The sequence below is a fragment of the Macrobrachium nipponense genome, chromosome 22 (genome assembly GCF_015104395.2).
Source record: "Macrobrachium nipponense isolate FS-2020 chromosome 22, ASM1510439v2, whole genome shotgun sequence".
NCBI lineage: Eukaryota > Metazoa > Arthropoda > Malacostraca > Decapoda > Palaemonidae > Macrobrachium > Macrobrachium nipponense.
In genome coordinates this window covers 45289415-45309306 of record NC_087213.1, presented here as the reverse complement: position 1 = coordinate 45309306, position 19892 = coordinate 45289415, and the positions used below count along the sequence as shown (strand labels likewise).

The window sequence follows — 19892 nt, the reverse complement described above, 5'->3', positions numbered from 1 at the left end:
TAAACTGTAAACCTGTAAACAGATTTGCAGTACGTATATTAAAAGTATTGCCCATTAACGAATATTAGTGTCTGAATATCACAAATAAATACATCAAATAGTAATTAATGCAAAAGTAGCTGTATAATAAGTTCATGATCCTCCTAAGCTCCGCATATTGTTTATATTAGCAAAAAACTAAACCAATTTTCCTACAAACAATATTACAATTTCAATAGTACGTAGGTAAATGTATTGTATTTATATAAAGTGGAACCTCGGTTTCGTACATAATCTGTCCCAGAACCTCCCATGAAAACCGAAACGTACAAAAACCGAAACAATAATTCTCATAAGGAATAATGTAAATGCATTCCAGACCCCAAAAATATTAACAAAAAATACATTTTATAGGGAATAAACAGTTTTACATACAGAAAATAATGAGAAATAAATATAAACGACTAATGAAATGAATAAGCGAACATTTAACATCACTCTTACCTTTATGGAAAACACTTGTTAGCATATGGAAGACGGAGAAGAGGGGAGAGGGAGGAGGAGAGGTTATTGTTTGGATTGGGGGGAGAATCTCCCTCCACAAGGACTTCAGATATCAATGACCTATCTGGGGTTACTTCTCTTCATTTTCTACTGGCACTATCTGAGGTTACTCCCTTCCTTCATTTTTTAATGGCACTAGGACCAGCTTGAGAGTTTCTGGGCCCCTGTTGCACAACAAAACTGTCCAGAGACATTTGTTTCTGGTGTTTTCTTTAAAATTTGCCTAAAGTTAAACATGACATTGTCACTAAACATGTTGGAGACACGGAATACAACTTCTTTGTTGGTATGATAATTCTCCACAAAATTTATTACATCATTCCACTTTGCAAACATGTCCTTAATTCTTGAAGTAGGCACATTATGTATGCCCATTCATTTTCTGAATTTTTCAAACCAGCTTCTGCTGGCCTTAAATTCACTAACAGCAGCGCTTGTTCTAGGCATTTCTCACTGAGATCGGCATGCAACTTCCTCCGACACTGCTACGAATTCTTTCTTAAATTCTATTGTGTTTCTCGCCTTTTTTACACAAGGGCTAGCAATTGGAACTTTCTTTGGCCCCATGATGGCTTATTTAGCAGTTGCACTCGAATGAAAAAGTACAAAAACAATGAACACAAAAGCAAAATGGGTCACGACAGAGGATGGGATGGTTTGTTCGGGCGCTCCATTTGGGGTCCAGTCTTGCACTGGGCCCTGGATGGAGCATTTCCGAGTGTACGAAAACCGAGGAAATGTATGATAACTGAAACAAAATTTTGTAGAAAAAGTCTACAAAAACCGAAATATATGAAATGAGAGGCGTACGAAAATTGAGGTTTGACTGTACTCACTTTGCTATATTTAGTCGGCGTGTAGCTTTCTCGTTTTATGGCTCTCAGTCATTTTGCTGCATTCTTCATTCTTGGGTGAAGAAAACATGTTGACTTTGGGTCCTGTAACATAATTCCCCTTGCAATTTGGGACAACACAATGATACAGCATTGTCACAAAAACACTCGCAAACTTAGATTTTGTGTCAATAGCCCATTCATTCCACAAATAATACAAAAAATTTAGTAATTCACTTGACAAAAATCAGTGGTGTGACCTCTTCTGAATTTCGATGAATACTAAAGCAGGTAGGTGACTGACCATAGGTCAGTCAGACTACCTTTCTTTGGGAAATCCCTGATGATGTTTAATCCGCCAGGCCTCCTTCTCTCGGTGGCCATGGTTGAACCCTGAGGCACTCCTGCCTTGGCATCACCCAGGCACTACTGAATTCATTCTGACAGTTATTGGCTTTATAAGCTAACAGACGCTTACTTCCTGATGTGCACATTCCATGTGTGACAGGTCTCAGTTCAGGACACCCATATACTGGATCAATGCTTTCGACTCCTACGGTAAGCCTAAGACTAGAGTATTTTGGTGGCCTGTTTTTAACTCCTACTGATATATTTCTTGAATTAGATTAACCCTTAATGGACGGATCCTCTCATATGTGTAGCAATAACAGGTTTTGGGTGGTGGACGGATCCACTCATATGAGCGTCAATATTACGTGCCACTGATTTGAAGGAGTTGGGCAGGAAAGTTTCCATTACTATTATAGCCGATAAATTCACTAATGGCAACTTTTAGACTGGCTAAAATGACAAATTTTAGAATCAATTTGTATTTTTCATAGCTAACAAACCTGAGGTCTTAACAACAGGGTATTTCCAAGCGCAGCTGGTAAACTGGTTAATACAATCGGAGATTGTAAGCAAGGAATCTGCGAGATCTGGCAACGCCTGTGCATACGAGGTGAGATCTGGTTGGAGACTGTGTCTAAACCCTTGCAATACCCAATCTTTTCCCAACCCAAGAATAACAAAAAATTAATAGAAGGTCAGCTAGAGGTGGGCAGTATGTGGTAAGACCTCAGGTTTGTTTGCTATGAAAAATACAAATTGATTTTAAAATTTGTCATTTGTTCATATACAGAACAAACCTTCGGTCTTAGCAATAGGATACCCTTATATACTTATATACTTGGAGGGAGGTATAGACATCCTAAACTGAACCCCCCAAGAACAAGAGGAGTTCTAAAGGAGCTAGACAAATGCCCATGAGAATATAGATAAACCGATATCTACAACTCAATCATTTGAGTTACGATACAATGATATATGAGCAGATCATTGCATTTAAGGGACTAAACAAATTCTGACTGTTAAATATCAAACCATATGATCACAGAGGTCTGTTATTACTCCAGACCTTCCCTTGCCAGAAGGTGGAGTATATGCTACTGAATAGAGGGTTTGATATCCGTAGATACATTCAACCAACAGACTATCAGTATGGTTACCGAACTCACCTGTATCAGACAGTCATGCATGTGACATGTCTATTCCTCAACCTGCCAGAAGGAAGAAGAATGGAAATAAGAGAAAGAAAGAGACCAGCCCACTCACTCATTCTCTCTTTCACACAATCACCATAGGTAAGATACAAACTGGTCCAGTCGAGGACGAGTTAAACCACTTGTTGGGCAGCCACCGCAGGACCTAGGGAAAATGTGTCCATAGGCCTGTGTGCAACATCTCTCAAATAAAAGGAGGTGACTGTGGATTGTCGTAACCAAGTCCCAGCGTTAAAAACTCTACAAGCAGCGAAATTTTTCTTGAAAGCTAGAGAGGAACTTATACCTCTGACGTCATGTGCTCTAGCCTGCACAGACTCAGTGACAGAACCATCAAGAGACAAATAAGCCTGCTTGATTGCCTCACGAATCCAGAAAGAAATGGTATTCTTGGAAACCTTTCTTTGCTCGTCCCATACCAACAAGAAGCCTACGACACCCCGGCCTGAGGTGTTGAGTCCTTTTGAGATAGCTATGTAAGGTTCCCACAGGACATAACAAGAGCTCTTGTGGGTCATTATCTACAGTTATTCAAAGATGGTATGGGAAAGGAGGCAAATCTATCATCATGTACCAAGGGATTCTGGGTCTTGGCCATGAATTCCGGGATAAATTCGAAGGTCACAGACCCCCAACCCCTGGTATGTTTCACATCATAACTAAGGCCATAAAGCTCTCCTACCCTATTCAAAGAAACCAAATCTAAAAGGAAAACTGTCGTCAGCGTTAAATTTGTCTGAGGAATCCCGTAAGGGTTTGTAAGGAGCTCTAGTGAAACTCTTAAGGACAAGTGAAACATCCCATACAGGAGGCTTAAGTTCCCTTTGAGAACAGGTCTGCTTGAAACCTTTGAACAATAAAGAGATCTCCCAGGATGAGGAGATATCTACACCTCTTAGGCATAACACCAAGGCTAAAGCTGCTCTGTAGCCTCTGATAGCAGAAATAAAAAGACCTTTTTCATCTCTGAGAAAGACCAAAAAATCTGCTATGCACTGAATAGAGGCTTTGAGTGGAGAGAAACCCCGTCGACGACACCAATCACAGTGCATTGCCCATTTCCCTTGGTAGACTGCAGCCGAGGACTTCATGAAATGGCTGGATATATGCCTTGCTGTCTCCTGAGAAAATCCTCTCTCTCGGGGGAGATACTTGATAGCCTCCATCTGTGTAGAGACAGGGATTCTACTGAGTGATGGAACCTTTCGACATGAGGTTGGTCAAGTAATTGCCTCCATGGGGGAATTTCTCTCAGAACCCCTGACCTCCATGATGGAATTTCTCTTGGAACCCCTGAAAGCAGAAGCAGAAGGTCTGCAAATGTCACCTTGAAGTTTCGAGGTCTCATCACCCTGTTCAGCACTTGACGGATCAGGCAAAATGGAGGAAATGCGTACACCTCTAAGTTGTCCCAAGGATGTTGAAAGGCATCCTCGGCTAATGCCAGGGGATTTGGAACCACCAAGCAATAGACCTCTAGCTACTTGTTGTAGTGGGTTGCAAAGAGGTCTAACATAGGCCTCCCCCACACCTGAAAAAGCCTGTCCGCCACTACCTGATGTAGAGGCCACTCCGTGCCTAGAATTTGGTTCTGATGGCTCAACTTGTCTTTGACCACATTCTTTTTGCCTGGAATGTATCTTGCTGAGAGTTCCACTGAGTTTTCGATTGCCCATTGATGTGATTCGACTGTCAAGAGAGTGGAGCTGGCTACCATCGTGGTGTTGTCCGACATCAGAACCACTGAATGACCCTCTACCTTCTTCCAAAAATCCTTCAGACCCAGGAAAGCTGCCTTCAACTCCAAGATGTTGTTGTACAGAAGCTTCTCTTCCAAACTCCAAACACCCAATGCGATGAGAACCCCAACCCGCGAGAGAGGCATCCGAAAACAGAAGGAAGTCCGGAGGGAGAGTTCAGAGTAACATCTATTAAGAGATTCTGATTGTCCAACCACCAACGAATGTCCTTTCTCACCTCTTCGCACAAAGATGTAGACAACCGTGAGGGACCAGCTTCTTGAGAGAAGACAAAATCCCTAGCAGAACCTGCCATAGGCGAGCTGACTGTTCTGGTTGTGAGAGGAAATTGTGTGCTACTACTCACAACCTCTCTAACCTCGGGTCCAAAGGAAACATTCTCGACACTGCTGTATCTGTTACCATACCTATAGCAGATTCCAGCCAGCTTTGCAGCTAAGCCCCGCCCACTGATTACGTCACGACCATTCCTTGAAGCTGATTGGTTAGTAGTAGTTTAGAAAAGTTGGTTAATCTGTGGTTCTTTTCATCTTCATTTATTTTGCAATGGTTGTTTTACAGAACTAAAATACGTTGTGCTGATTATCAAAAGGAAACATTATATTTTCCCCTGAAATAAAATCATAATACAAATCTTGAAAATGGTAAAAATACAGCAAAATGTGTATAAAGTCAGAAGTGCTCCATGCTTCTGCAATCTCGTGTTTTGTAAATGAGGTTCACCTGAATACAGAGGTGTCTCTGGGAATGTGCGGTCGAATCGGTGCACTTGAATCACTGGATAATGGTAATTACCATCTGACGTTATCAAATGTGTTCTCTGTTCTTAATTTTAACCACAAAAACTTTCTCAGAGCTATACAGATTGGTATTTCATATTTGATTTCAGGAAATTTTACTAACATTTCAATAGTCTTAAAATCTATTTCACTGAAATCGTTTACACATTCAGAGGGATGACAAGCAGTGACTGCACTCTACAACACCAGAATATACCTTTATTTAACAAAAGGTTATAGTATAATAGGCTATACTCTCCAAGGCAGTTAGGAAAAGACTGGGTATCACAGGGTTTAGATACGGTCTTCGACCAGATCTCACCTTGTATGCGCAGGCGTTGCCAGATCTCGCAGATTCCTTGCTTACAATCTCTAATTGTATCGACTGGTTTACCAGATGCGCTTGGAAATAGTCTATTGTTAAGACCGAAGGTTTGTTCTGCATATGAACAAATCAAGTGGGCAGTTCTTGAGTGAGTTACTTGTGATCTTGACTTGAAGGGAGCATGTACTGTCTCTCTCTCTCTCTCACATGATGTCTTGAGTTGAATATAAAATTTAGGCCAAAGGCCAAGCACTACGACCTATGAGGTCATTCAGCGCTGAAATGGAAATTGATAGTAAAAGGTTTGAAAGGTGTAACATGAGAAAAACCTCGCAGTTACACTATGAATTAAGTGTTAGGAGAGGGTGGAAAGTAAGATGAAGAAAGATGATATGAAAAGAGGTACAATAAAAGGAAAGAAAGTGGTTGCAGATAGTGGCCGAAGGCATGCTGCAAAGAACCTTAAGTAATGCCTACAGTGCGCCGCATGAGGTCCACTGACACCACTACGGGGATGATGTCGTTATTTATTTGCTCATAAATATACCCACGGGTTGCTGTTGGTTTTACTTTTTATCTTTATGATAGTATGTCAGTTATATTTGTAATTTTGCAAAGAAATATTAGAAAAGAACTTTATAATACAAAAAAAGTTACTGCATCTTCAATCTCTGTAAATGTATGTAAATATTTTGCACCAAATAATCAAAATTTGTTACCGATTTTACTTTGTATCTGTTATGATATTGTACGAGCTGTAATTTTACAGAAAAAACATATATAACTTGGTAAAATTTAAGATTGTCTTGTAAAAGAGGGCCCACAAGGGGTTATAGACAGTAATTTTTAGCTTCCCTTAGAAGATAGGGAAAATTCTTTTTAATTTTTTTCTTACACCATGTGCATTTGCATTATCTGACTCTTTCCATTGGTATATTTTCTTAAATTGGCTGACAAAGTTTCACTGATCTGGGGTGCTGCATATCGATTTTTTAGTCTGGCTCTTAAGGGTTAATGAAACCCCTTCAAGTTATCTCCTGTGATCCACCACATGAAATTCATTGGCAAACCCTAAATTTGTTCTCCCATTCAATCCTTTCCTCAGTCTGACACCCACCAGTTGCGTACTGGTCTTAAAAACAATTTGTTAACAGTGCGATACTATTGAGTTTTGGTCAGCTATGCCATTTGTCAGCACGTTGATAGTGAATCATTATTTCAATGCATGGTATTAGGGCCTCAATTTTCACCAATCCTGTAGTTAAATCAACATCTCTCTTTTCCAGAGGGATGCCTTGATTGGGAGTGACCAAGGACACAATGCCCTTGCATTCGTCATCTGGATCCATCCACCTGTGACAAAAATTTCATCTTTTATCATCTTTTACGGCACCTGCAAATCTTGATAATTTTAGGTTATTTATTATTCACATGTCCCTAGTACTAATTGTAAACTGTTATTAATTGCTGAGTAAATGTAATTAAATGTTAACAGAGTATAATTAGTAATCATCTTTCCACTTTCCCGTTTTTTTTTATTTTGTTTTATATGTCAGCCATTTTATTGCTTGGCCAAGGTTAGCCATTTTATAGAATTCTGTTGCTTGGCCAAGGCTGGCATATAACAATGTCCTATGTTTGATGCCGTGAAGAGTATTGCAAAATTGTTCATGTACGTAAACATTTTTTTCATCGACTAATGTCATTCATTGTTAGTGTGAAGAGTGCGCTGCAGGGAACTTCGTTCTCAAGTGAGGAAGTCTTTGAATATCTATTTATACTTGAAAGGATGGCTTATTAGAAAATTTCCAATAATAACTAAGTGCATATTTTTTTGCAATGTTCTTAATATTAAGTATCTGCAGGTGGTACCATAAGCTTTTTGTATATTAAAGGAAATAACTATTGTCACCTGCTTGTGTTCAAATCCTTCATGGAAGTGATCTTCCAAATAGGCTAGTAATATTATGGTGAATGTATTTGCTCTTGGATCTAAACTGTGTAGGCATAGTATTTTCCTTTGTCAAAGGTTTACAAAAAACATAATACAAAATCAAATATTTTATTATACACTATACACATCATCACATGGCAACATTTACTCATTTCACTGATGGAATGACTTATGAATAACTTTGTGAACTATGACATATCGGCAATAAAATAATACATGGGGAGTGTTAATCCAGAACTATGTTACACTAAAATACAAACCTTAAAAAAAGTTTATAAAAGGAATGGGCTCTTTGAAACTGTAAGAGGTAAGCTAAATTTGTCAACCCAATATTTAATCAATGTTAATGTAAACATTCCATTCTTATGACACCATAAACAGCTACAACCACCTACTATAACACCATAAATAGAGAAACACATCAAATGGAAAGTGTGTCTTATTCCTTCTTGGCATTAATGTGCATTTCCGGCCTGATGTCATTCACAAGTTGCAAAATACGCTCAATTACCTGAAATATAGGAAGCAAACATTTTATACTTTTTGAATCAGCATTATGCTTAACATACTTTTTAAAAAATCATAAAACAATTTTATACGTACTTAGTCTCATATTACTATGTATAATATTATAAAATACAAAGTGATCTATGTTTTGGTTTGGAAAAATCAGCTGAGGGAAGACGCAGTTATTTCGCCCTACTTAACTCGATTCAGAGTGATTTTCTTGCTTCTATTTAGCGTAAATAGGTTATTTTTTGTTATATGAAGTGCTTCCAAGTTGAAATATGACTTAAATATTTACATCTTGTTGTGAACTCTATTGTTATTTTTTTCGTTAATGGATGGTGTCAGGAGCATGTTATTTTGTGTCAATAACTGATTACGTTCGTTATTTTTATCTTATTTCATAACAATACGATATTTACGTATTAATTTATTATCAGCATGAAAACAACAGTAAAATGTATTCTTTCAAGTCCAATATATTCTTTATTAAAATAATTTTTTTCTCCACTATTATTTGCAGTAGAGTTGCATTCATGTTGCTGATGCACAGTAATTTAAAGTCACTAGCAGTGTGAACATTTTGTTTTCTCAGCTTCAGCTACAACTGCAGCCTACATTTATTAGTACTATATTTCCTTGCTAATATTTTCTTAACAAGTAAAGATTCAACACCAAATAAAGGTATAATGCAAAAATACAGTCCCCCCCCACTTTCTCTCTTATATATTAGAGCTTAATATCTGGCTATGACACTAAGGCATAGTTAACATGTCTAGGGCACTTTAAGGTGGATTGTGACACCCGTAGATTTTTGAATTTCGGTTAGGCAAACTTCGCTTAGTGTCAGGCCCCCAGGAATGGAACCCCTGCCATTAGCCGGGGGCTGCCTGTATTAATAAACATACGTACATGTACCATAAGAATTTTCTTATCTCGGTAAAAGAGAGAGAAATTACATGAAGTTTAGTGACAACACAACATACTTATTCCTCTTCCTGTCACATTACTTATTATATTTGACAGCTTTGGACCTCATTTTAGTACCTGGAGATAAAAGGAAAGATGCAGGAAAATATGAATTTCCTTCTTTCTTGCATTTTAATTTATAAACTAAAATCATATTAATTCACTATAGTATTTTCTTTAATGAATTGATATTATTGCTGTTTACATTAATATTAATATTTTGAAAATTAGTAAATCATTTATTTACCATATGAAAAACATGCATCTCTTTATTATATGATATTGAATCTCATTAAACTTACCAACACAGTATTAGTATTAATATTTGAAAATTAGTGATTCTTTCATCATAAAAATGTATTTCGTCATGAAAATAACAAAAACATACACTAATTAGTGAATATTTATCATTGGAAAAAAAACCCACAATAGGCAAATTTCCCGCAAATAATGGGTAGATGTAGTCCAAAGAAAAATCTGCGAATAGGAGTCCACAAATCTCAAGAATGTGAATACGAGGGGGGGGGGAGGGTTTGACTGTACATACATACTGCTTTAAGTTCCACTGATTGCTAAGAAATTGTGATTATAGGTTTAATAGACCTCCTCTAATACCATTTAAACTTCTGAAAATCTAGATCTCGCATGATTGCACCCCAGACTTATACTGGGGTATCTAAAGTACTGGATCCTTCCTCCCATGAGAACTTTAACATCGTATCTGATAACACACACCTGATGACCCATGTTCAGGTAACAGGAAAGAACCCACACTTGATTCTTACCAGGTCAAAAAGCTTCCACAAAATGATATGACCTTGATGAGAAAACCTCTGCTTTGGTAAAAAAAGAATCTCCTATAAGGACCGAAAACTTTTTAGAAGCGATCTGCGGCAATAAATGCTGCAAATAAAAGTGGAGAAACCTGCACAGAGGTTAGTCCTTCCCCAATGCTACCCCTATATTAGGAAAGAGGCCCTTAGATTACAAAGTACTATTGATCTTTCCCCAATACAGTTGCACCACAGTATTCACGGATGTTAAGGACAACTGCCCACAAATAGCTGAAATCTGCGAATAACTTAAAGACCCTCTCTAAAAATGCTCACGATTGCATATTTTACTAATTCAAACACCAAATATACCTTAAACTTCCATCATCCAAAAACACTTTAATATTTCAGTCATCTTACAGTATTACTCTTAAAAATACGGATATATATGATTTACAAGCACACGTGAACAATCCTACAACGGTTACTCTTACAAGGTGAAAACTAATAAAGTTACCCCTATATTTAGGCACTCACATTTTCTTTCATACTGCATTCAAACTTTGCCATTTTCTTTTAACGTTTACAGTAGATAAGAATAACATTTTCTTCCCTGCAAACTTCGTGTTTGGAATTTGTTCATCATTTGCCAAACTGTTTTTAAGAAAAAAAAAAATTATTTATATTTTAAGTGTTTAAATTATATTTAAACACGTTATTCTCTTTCTTTATCCTTGTTTTGAAATTATTTTCATGAACAGTGCTTTTTATTTGAACTATTACAACTCACAGTTGTGTCTATGATTTAGAACGGTGCCTCTACAGCTCTAGACAGTAAAGGCAAGACTAGATCAATCAAAAATTATCTATCACTAACTACAAAGAGAGAGAGAGAGAGGAGAGAGACCGGAGAGAGAGAGTGAGAAGAGAGAGAGAGACGAGGAGGGAGAGAGGGAGGAGAGAGGGAGAAGGAAGGGAGAGAGAGAGAGAGAGAGAGAAATATGTAACAATCATTGAAATGCTAACTGGCAACACTCCCCCCATCTGTCACATTAACTTGACATATCTGACAGCTCTAGCTCTGAGCTTCTCTGAGTTAAAAACAAAAGATAAGGGAAAGGATATTTTCATGTGCATTGCATACAGCAGACTTTCCCAGAGAGAGAGAGAGAGAGAGAGAGAGAATTATTACTTTTATTATTAAACATTATTTCATTAACAAGGATAAAAGCTTGAAAACATGAAATTTTCATTATTAAAATGAAGTTTTATTGTATACTTACCGAAACAATTATAGAGCCGTGATTTCCACGAGCGGCAGGATACTAAATTCAAATTTAGCGCGTCGGCGTCGCCAACACTGGTGGTGATGACGTCATCTCCCTCCACTCGCGGGAGAACCAGGTACAACTGCCCAGGTGAATCCAATTCTTTCTGCCCGTCCGTCCACCTAAGGGGAGGAGGGTGGGTATAATCATAATTGTTCGGTAAGTATACAATAAAACTTCATTTTAATAATGAAAATTTCATTTTTATTGTAGTGTCTTACCGAACAATTATAGAGCTGATTACACATTTATGGGAAGGTGGGATTCAGTGGACCACTAGTATTTTTAAATGGTTACATTTATTGCAATACAGTAAACACTCAAGGTGTGTCTGTTGTACCTACCTTGTAAGAGAGCTACAGCAGACTGTTACTGCCTCTGGTCGGTGCTCTTCTTACTATTGTAGAGGAATTGGAATTTGACCAAAGTTAGCCTCTACAGGAGTGGAATCCTTTCCGTAGTTCAAGCGAGTCAAGGCTGACTGACGGAGGGATAGTAACAACAAAGATTGCCCTTGCCCTGGGCTAAGACCAGAAATTCAATCATACAAAACATTTGTCACCAACACCAGATTTAAAAAACATATATACCCAACCATTGTAAAATCTGACCTAACAGACTGGTGAGTATCCAGGTACTCAGTACCCCCAGCTTCCCTTGAAATCGACAACCTATTCAAGGTGAAAAGTTAGCATAGAGGTGACGACCCCTGTGCCGTTTCTCCCAACACCATGCCAGAAACCGCCACCGGACCTAAACGTTTTACAATTCTCGAAAACCGTTTCTCTCTCTTTGAGATAATGACTCGCAAAAACCGAATTCGATCTCCAGAACGTGCTCTGAAGAATCGAAGCTAAAGATAAATTCTTCTGAATGCTAAAGAATTGCCACTGCTCTAAACCTCGTGAGCTTTAACTCTCAGAACGGAAAGATTGTCGTTCTCGGACTGCGAGTGAGCTTCCCTGATAAGCTCTCTAATAAAGAACGATATAGCATTCTTAGAAAGAGGACGAGAGGGATTTTGAACGAGGTCCAGAGCTTAGAAGATTGTCCTCTAATACCCTTAGTGGCAAACAGATACTGCTTAATAGCCTGACTGGACATAAGAGCCTTTCTTCCTCCTCATGTCCAACCAAATCAGATAAGTTCCTTACCACAAAACTCCTCGGCCAAGGATTAGAAGGATTCTCATTTTTGGCTAGAAAGGTCAAAGATACCGAAAATACAGCATTGCCTTGAGAGAAACCGACTCTTTTGTCTATAGCGTGCAATTCGTGACACGCTAGCAGAAGCTAGTGCAATAAGAAAGTGCCTTCTTAGTCAAGTTCCTGAGTGAAGCCGACTTCAAAGGCTCAAACGGTGGCCCCATGAGGAACTTAAGCACCACATCTAAGTTCCAAGCCACTGTATCTTGCGGGAGCTTACTGGTTTCGAAAGACCTAATGAGGTCCGACAGATCTGAATTGGAGGAAATATCCAAACCCTCGATGTCGAAAAACCGAAGAGAGCATGGCTCTATATCCTCTGATCGTCGAAGGAGCCAGTTTCTTAGAGTTCCTAAGAAATAGAAGAAAATCTGCTATTTCTGTTAAAGAGGTCGCAGAAGTAGAGACTTTAGCACTTCTACACCACTCTCTGAAGATTCTCCACTTCCCTTGATAGAGTTTGTTAGAAGACTCTCTCCTACAACGAGCGATAGCTTCTGCAGCTCTTCTTGAAAATCCTTTCGCTCTGACAAGATTCCGGACAGTCTGAACCCTGTCAGAGCTAGAGCGGACAAGTTTTGGTGGAACCTCTTGAAGTGAGGTTGTTTGAGAAGCCACTTCTCTGGAGGAGAAGTCTGGGGAAGTCTACTAACAACTGGAGAAGGTCCGGGAACCACTCTTTCCTGGGCCAAAAGGGAGCGATTAACGTTAGCGTTACATTGCTGTGCGACATGAACTTGTTCAGCACCTCTCTTATTAGACCGAACGGAGGGAATGCATAAGCTTCCAGACCCGACCAATCCAACAGCATTGCGTCCACCGACCAAGCTAGAGGATCTGGGACTGGCGAACAAAAGAGAGGAAGACGGTTGTTCCTTGATGTCGCGAACAGGTCTATTGATGGTCGTCCCCAAAGGCGCCAAAGTTTCTGACAAATCTTGTTGTCCAAAGTCCACTCCAGAGGTAACACTTGCTGTTGACGACCTTAACTCGTCCGCCAGGACGTTCATCTTTCCCGGCCCAAGGAACAAATCTCGGGACTAGCTGAACCTTCGCTTCGTTTGACCACAGGAGGAGATCCTTGGCTAACTTCGTACAGAGAGAAAGACTGAGTCCCCCCCTTGTTTCCGCACGTACGAGAGAGCCGTGGAGTTGTCGGAATGCACTGCCACTACTCGCCCTTCTACTAAGCTCCGAAACTGTCTGAGCCCCAAGAAAATTGCTAACAGTTCCTTTACATTTATGTGGAACTTCTTCTCCTTCTCCGACCAAGCTCCTGAAGTCCGTTGATTTCCCAGTAGGGCTCCCCAACCTGTGTCCGATGCGTCGGAAAAGAACTGTAGGTTCGGGAGGATGGGTCGTAAATCTAACCCTTCTTCCAACCTTGCTCGAGAGAGCCACCACCTTAGGTCCTCTTTTATTTGATCTGTGACAGGAAAGGTAATCGAGTCTGGTTGTGTCTTCCTGCACCAAGAGGCTCTCAGGAAAAACTGCAGAGGTCTCATGTGCAGTCTTCCCACGCACAAATTTCTCCACTGACGTCAATTTGCCCAGGAGCCTCATCCACTGATTGGCAGAACTTACCTTTTTGTCCAAGAACTCCTGAACTGTCTCCAGACAGCCTTGAACCCTCTTCGGGGACAGAAAAGCCCGAAAAACTTGAGCATTCAGAATCATCCCCAAATAAGGATGCTCTGAGATGGAACCAACTGGGACTTCTGTGTTGACCAGAATTCCTAACTTTCTGGCAAGATCCAGAGTTGTTCCAAGGTCCTTCATGCACCGACTCTCTGATTCCGACCGGAGAAGCCAATCGTCCAGATAGAGGGAGATTCTTACTCCTAATATGTGCAGCCAGCTTCCTATCGGGATAGAACCCTGGTGAAAACTTGAGGAGGGCGGTCGCTAGTCCGAAGCAAAGCGCCCGAAACTGAAAACACCTTGCCTTCGAACATGAACCTCAGGTACTTCCGAGATTCGCGATGTATCGGAATGTGAAAATAAGCGTCTTGCATGTCCAGAGAGACCATCCAATCCCCCTGTCTGATGGACTCCAGAAACCGACCGAGTGTCTCTCCATATGAAATTTTGTTTCTGGACATGCAAGTTCAGGGCGCTCACATCCAAAACCGGCCTCCAGCCCCCTGATGACTTGGGAACTACAAAAAGACGATTGTAAAAGCCTGGAGGAAAATCCCCTTCTATCTGTTCTAGATCGCTTCTTTGAGAACAAGCGCTTCCACTTCTGCGGCTAGCGCCAGAAATTTGTCTGAGCCCGGAGAGTATGCCTGGAATGGAATTGGCACAGGTGAGAGCGAGGGAGGTGAAACGAGAGGAATACGATAGCCGAACTTGAGTACTTGCACTACCCAGGCTTCTGCTCCTCTGTTTTCCCATTCCTCCCAAAACAGCGCCAGCCTGGCTCCCACTGGTGCATGAAGAACCGAGCTTTCATTTGGAAGGTTTGTTAACCTTGGCCGAGGCCTTAGACTGAGGTCGCAAATTCGACTTCGGCCGAAAGAAGCGCTTGGGTTTTCTCCCTCGAAAAGGCGCTTGGGCCAGAGGAGAAACCGAAGGAACAGTCTCCACAGGAGCTTTAGGTCTCTAGTATAGACTGTGCCAGTAAATCCGAAGTAGATTTCTTATCTAGCGCAGACGAAATTGACAACACTACATCGTCTGGAAAGAGGTTATCTTTCACAAAAGGAGCAAACAAGAGAGCAGACTTCTGTTGGGACGTAACCCTTTTAGAAGCAAAGGAGCACCAAAGTTGCCTTTTCTTAAGGGTACCAAAGGCGATGAGCGAAGCTAACTCATCACATCCATCCCTAATGGATTTGTCCGCACAGGACAGAACACCAATCCAATCCTCCGCTAACTCCTGAGAAAGAGAAGGACAGTCTTCGATCTTGGCCGCTAAAGCGCCAATAGTCCAATCAAGGAAGCTAAAGGACTTCCAAAAGTTTAAATTGATTCTTTACAACGTGGTTCAACTCAGGCGCTGTAAAGAAAACTTTCGCTGCGGCGAAAGCAGATCTTCTAGAGGAGTCGATTAAACTGGAGAAGTCTCCCTGGGAGGAGGCAGAAACTCCCAGAGAAGGAGCTTCCCCAGTTACATAAAACCTATACCTCTTACGAAGCAACTTAGAGGGAGGGTAGCAAAAAAGAGCCTTCCCTAAGTCTCTTTTCATAGACATCCATTTCTCCGTCTCTTTCAAACGAATGTCTAACCGCTTTAGATAGAACAAGTTTTGGGAGGAGAGGGTCTGAAGTTTTCCTCCTCATCAAAAAAGTCGAAGTTGGGGAGCGCGGAGCCGCTTTCTCAAAATAATCTGGATAAGAAACCAGAAGAAATCTAAGGAGACGTGAATAACACGAGAGGTGATGTGAATCCTCCTCCTCTACTTCTTCTTCATTCTCCGATACCGCCGAAGAGTAGACGGAACTACAACCGGATCTGAAGGTTTTCGAACCACCCTTGGACTCATTCATCCAGTTGGTTAACATCTCTAACTGCTTGCGCAAAGGCGCCAGAGACAAATCAAAAACAGTTAACGTAGGCTTGGAAGAGCCTAAATGTTCAGCAGGAGGCGGAAAAACTACTTGCGCCTCGCTCGGAGCCGCCGAAATTCGAGGCGAAACAGGCGCATCAGGCGTAACAGACGAAAAAGCGCCTAAAGAAACACCCTTAGAACTGCTAGCTACAGCGCTAAAACCACAATCTCTACTAGTAGATGAGCCGAAAAAGGCACAGATTGAGGCGACGAACGAGCCGCTAACGGCCGCGGAGCAACCCTACTCTCAGGCTCCTTATACCGCTTGACTGGAGGAGGCGAAGAATCGGCGCCTGAACGCCTCTTTAAGGGACGCGAAACGGGCGAATCTCGCCAAGAGCGCCGCGCGACCGGAGACGAATCGCTTGAATCATTCGAAAGGCGTCTGACCGCAACACCTTTCCAACGCTTAACCGAGCCCTGTTGAGGCGCAACAGGCTCAACAAGAGGCGTGTCTGTGGGCAAATCCCGATCGACTCCCTTGGACTTCCGGTATGTCTTCTCCCCGGTGCGGGGGAGCTGGACAGTGACCTTTGTCTAGGGACGTGTCAGGACAGACAGACGCACCCTCAACTACACTCTTACCTGAAGCCGCTTTCTCCAAAAACGTCTTAACTGAATTACCAAGTTGCAAAACCGTATTCGCTAGTACCGAAAATTTCTGATCTAACCTCGATTCCAGACTGGCAATGGTGTCGGAAGAAACTACACGGGAAGCCGGAGAAGTGGGATTAGTAGGAGGAATAGGAGGTGTAGTTAAAGGAGACATAACAATTGAGGAGAAACAGAAGGAACAGAAGCATCGCAAGACGAAGCGGAGCTAAGTCTACTTTCCCTAGCGCTTGGCCCTTTTTCTAATTCTGTCTTTAGCTAATTTCTCCGAGTATGAACTAAAAAACTTCCATTGAGAATCAGTCCAATCACTACACTCGTTACATGTTCGATCTGCTGAACAAACTGTCCCCTACACTTAACACATTTAGTGTGAGAATCATATTCTAACTTGGATAATCTAGTTTTACATCCTGAGATGCAAAACCTAACTCCCGACGGACTAGAATCCGACATGGCAACGCCTAAATAAAAAGCAAAATAACAACAACGCCAAAAAAGAGTACTTCACCAATTCCGAAGATCAATTCACAAGAAAAAAAGCGAAGCAAAGTCATCCAACCGCACCGACCACCGATGTTCACCGGACGCCGGCAGGAAAAGAATTGGATTCACCTGGGCAGTTGTACCTGGTTCTCCCGCGAGTGGAGGGAGATGACGTCATCACCACCAGTGTTGGCGACGCCGACGCGCTAAATTTGAATTTAGTATCCTGCCGCTCGTGGAAATCACGGCTCTATAATTGTTCGGTAAGACACTACAATAAAACTATAAATTACATAAAAAACCAAACAAACACTTTTGCAAGGTATCTTGAGCGTTCAAACATGTTGCATTTGCGTTTGTCTCTCTAAAAAACTAGTGTATAATAATTTGAGAGGTTCCAATGAAAAGTCTGTGCTATTGTGAATTTCCTCAACTTGAATCGCATAAAATTGAGGTATTACTGTAACGAAGGTTGGTAATCATCATCTTTTCATTTTTCTCAGTTTTGTTTTATATGTTGGCCATTTTATATTATTCTGTTGCTTAGCAAAGTCTGGCATATGACACCTGTATAAAGATATACGCTAAATCATAAATATGCAGTCATACCCGGCAATAACATCTGTATAAAGATATACACTAAATCATAAATATGCAGTCATACCCAGCATATAATATCTGTATAAAGATATACACTAAATCATAAATATGCAGTCATACCCAACATATAACATCTGTATAAAGACACACTAAATCATAAATACGCAGTCATAGCCCTGCAAGTAACGAACAGAGTGGTTCAATGGCTATGGCACACCTCATGGTTAAGGACATTGGTTAAATGACCACCACATGGGAAAAGCAACTAAATGCAGCATCTGGAAGGATCAAGATTTTGGGTGGCTCAAACTTCCCAAAACTAAAACTCCAGAAGAAAGTCAAAGGAAAAATGACAGACTGCACCCACAAACCTATGTAAAATATTATTGTACCGGATGCTGATACCCTTATAATCCATGGCATTTAAAAGGCAAGTTCCTACAGATATACTCAGTTCGATTAGTCCCACTACAAATTAAATGCTTACAATACTTAAATTCCTTACTTCATATTAAGAGAGGCAAATTCCAACAAAAACAAGTATTCCCACTTACCTTGTCCTTATGAGCACCCACTTGCTTGTTCATTGCAAGAATCTTCTCATGGGTCTCATTCTTGATCTTTAATGCAGCATCATCTTGTGAACCAAGGTGCTGTGAAATAATATAAAATATTTTTAAAATAAAAAGGATAAAAAGTAACAAAAATTCATTGAAAGGGTAAAAAAATAATTACTACACTTTTACGATACACGAGATTTTGAATTTGAATATACCGTAACTTTATCTAGTTCCAAGTAAGGTAGTTCAAAAGCAGTATTTTATCTTTCCATTACTTCTAGTTTGTTTGAAGAAATCCAATTTTTTATTCTTTACAAAAACGTTTCTACAATAAAATAACAAGTAACACCAAGAAATGAGATGCCACTGATAATCCTTCATTTAGAAAATAATCATATTATTGAGACTAAAAAGATTATATTTTTTATTTTAGTAGCATTTAATTCCAATCAAATAGTTCAGAAAGAATTGTTACCAATTTTCCAGCTACTATCTTCATGGTGTATGCAAAATACAGGTAAATCTGTGAACAATATGGAATTTTTATTATAGAATTATATTAATGATACTTACCTGTATAATTTATCTAGCCCTAAATCCCCAAAAACCACACCAAAATTTACCACATTGGCAACCCTGTTACCTCCTATTCTGTCTGCCAGTTGGCAACACTGCCATTGACAGTTACAAAACCTTCCCTTGAAAATCAGTTGTGATAAGCAGATTGTGGGGTAGGATGGGTGGGACTAGACAGGTAAGTATTATTAATATTAATTTTATAATAAAAATTCCATATTAATAACATTACCTTAATATAATTTATCAAGCCCAATTAACCACATTGAAAAGGAGGAGGGAATCCGAGTACAATTTCCCTTTCGGGCAGAATAGGATATAAAACAATCAAAGAAATATATATCATAGGCAGTTAAAAACTCAACCCAAGGTCTAAGATACTAAGAACTCAAAAGTCTCCTACCATAATGCTGCTGAACTGTGGTAGTAAAGGACAAGGAGAAAGTGCATAGTCAGTCCGTCTGTACTAAAGTCAGGTGACCAGTCAGACGAATCAAGGACAGCAAGGCTGCACCCTGATGACTTTATCAAGCACTACAACGACACCTGCTCTCTCACGAATGTCTGGTGCTAAGAGAGAGGAGCGGGAATTGACAACTCTTTCCCTGAATGATGAGTGCCTGGGCGATTCAAAGCTAAGCAAACATTGGGGGTGTATCAACACAACCCAACGTCGCCAGCAGCAATATCGGCTCATGAGCAACTCCTGACTCGAGCTTTTTGGTGCCAAGAGAAAGGAGCGCGGAGCAAAAAGGCGACTCAGTCCCGAAGGACGAGTGCCTGACAGTCCAACCTGGTCTCATGTTAAACGATCATTAGAGGGTGTATCAAGGCAACTGACTTCGTCAACAAGAAACTCAGGGCTACTAAATGTCGCCAGATCTCGCACGAGTGTCTGACTCCGAGAAAATAGGAGAGACAAAAAGTAGATGGTGAACGAGTCGCCAGAGGACAGCAGACAATCCA

At 40.4% G+C, this 19892-nt stretch overlaps 1 protein-coding gene and 1 long non-coding RNA gene across 2 annotated transcripts in view; one reads left to right on the top strand and one right to left on the bottom strand.

Moving 5' to 3' along the window:
• Positions 1-1183: 1183 nt before the first annotated feature.
• On the top strand, positions 1184-8050 carry LOC135198619 (uncharacterized). Its single transcript, XR_010310847.1, has 2 exons — positions 1184-1934; positions 7089-8050. It is a non-coding gene; the product is annotated as an uncharacterized LOC135198619 (long non-coding RNA).
• LOC135198618 (V-type proton ATPase subunit G-like) overlaps positions 7851-19892 on the bottom strand; it is a 65827-nt gene continuing 53785 nt past the window's right edge. Inside the window, exons 3-4 of the mRNA XM_064226370.1 lie at positions 18345-18443; positions 7851-8267 (exon numbers count right to left, since the gene is read on the bottom strand). Coding sequence (XP_064082440.1) covers positions 8196-8267; positions 18345-18443 — 171 coding nt within the window. The 3' untranslated portion in view covers positions 7851-8195. The remainder of the gene's footprint in view (positions 8268-18344; positions 18444-19892) is intronic.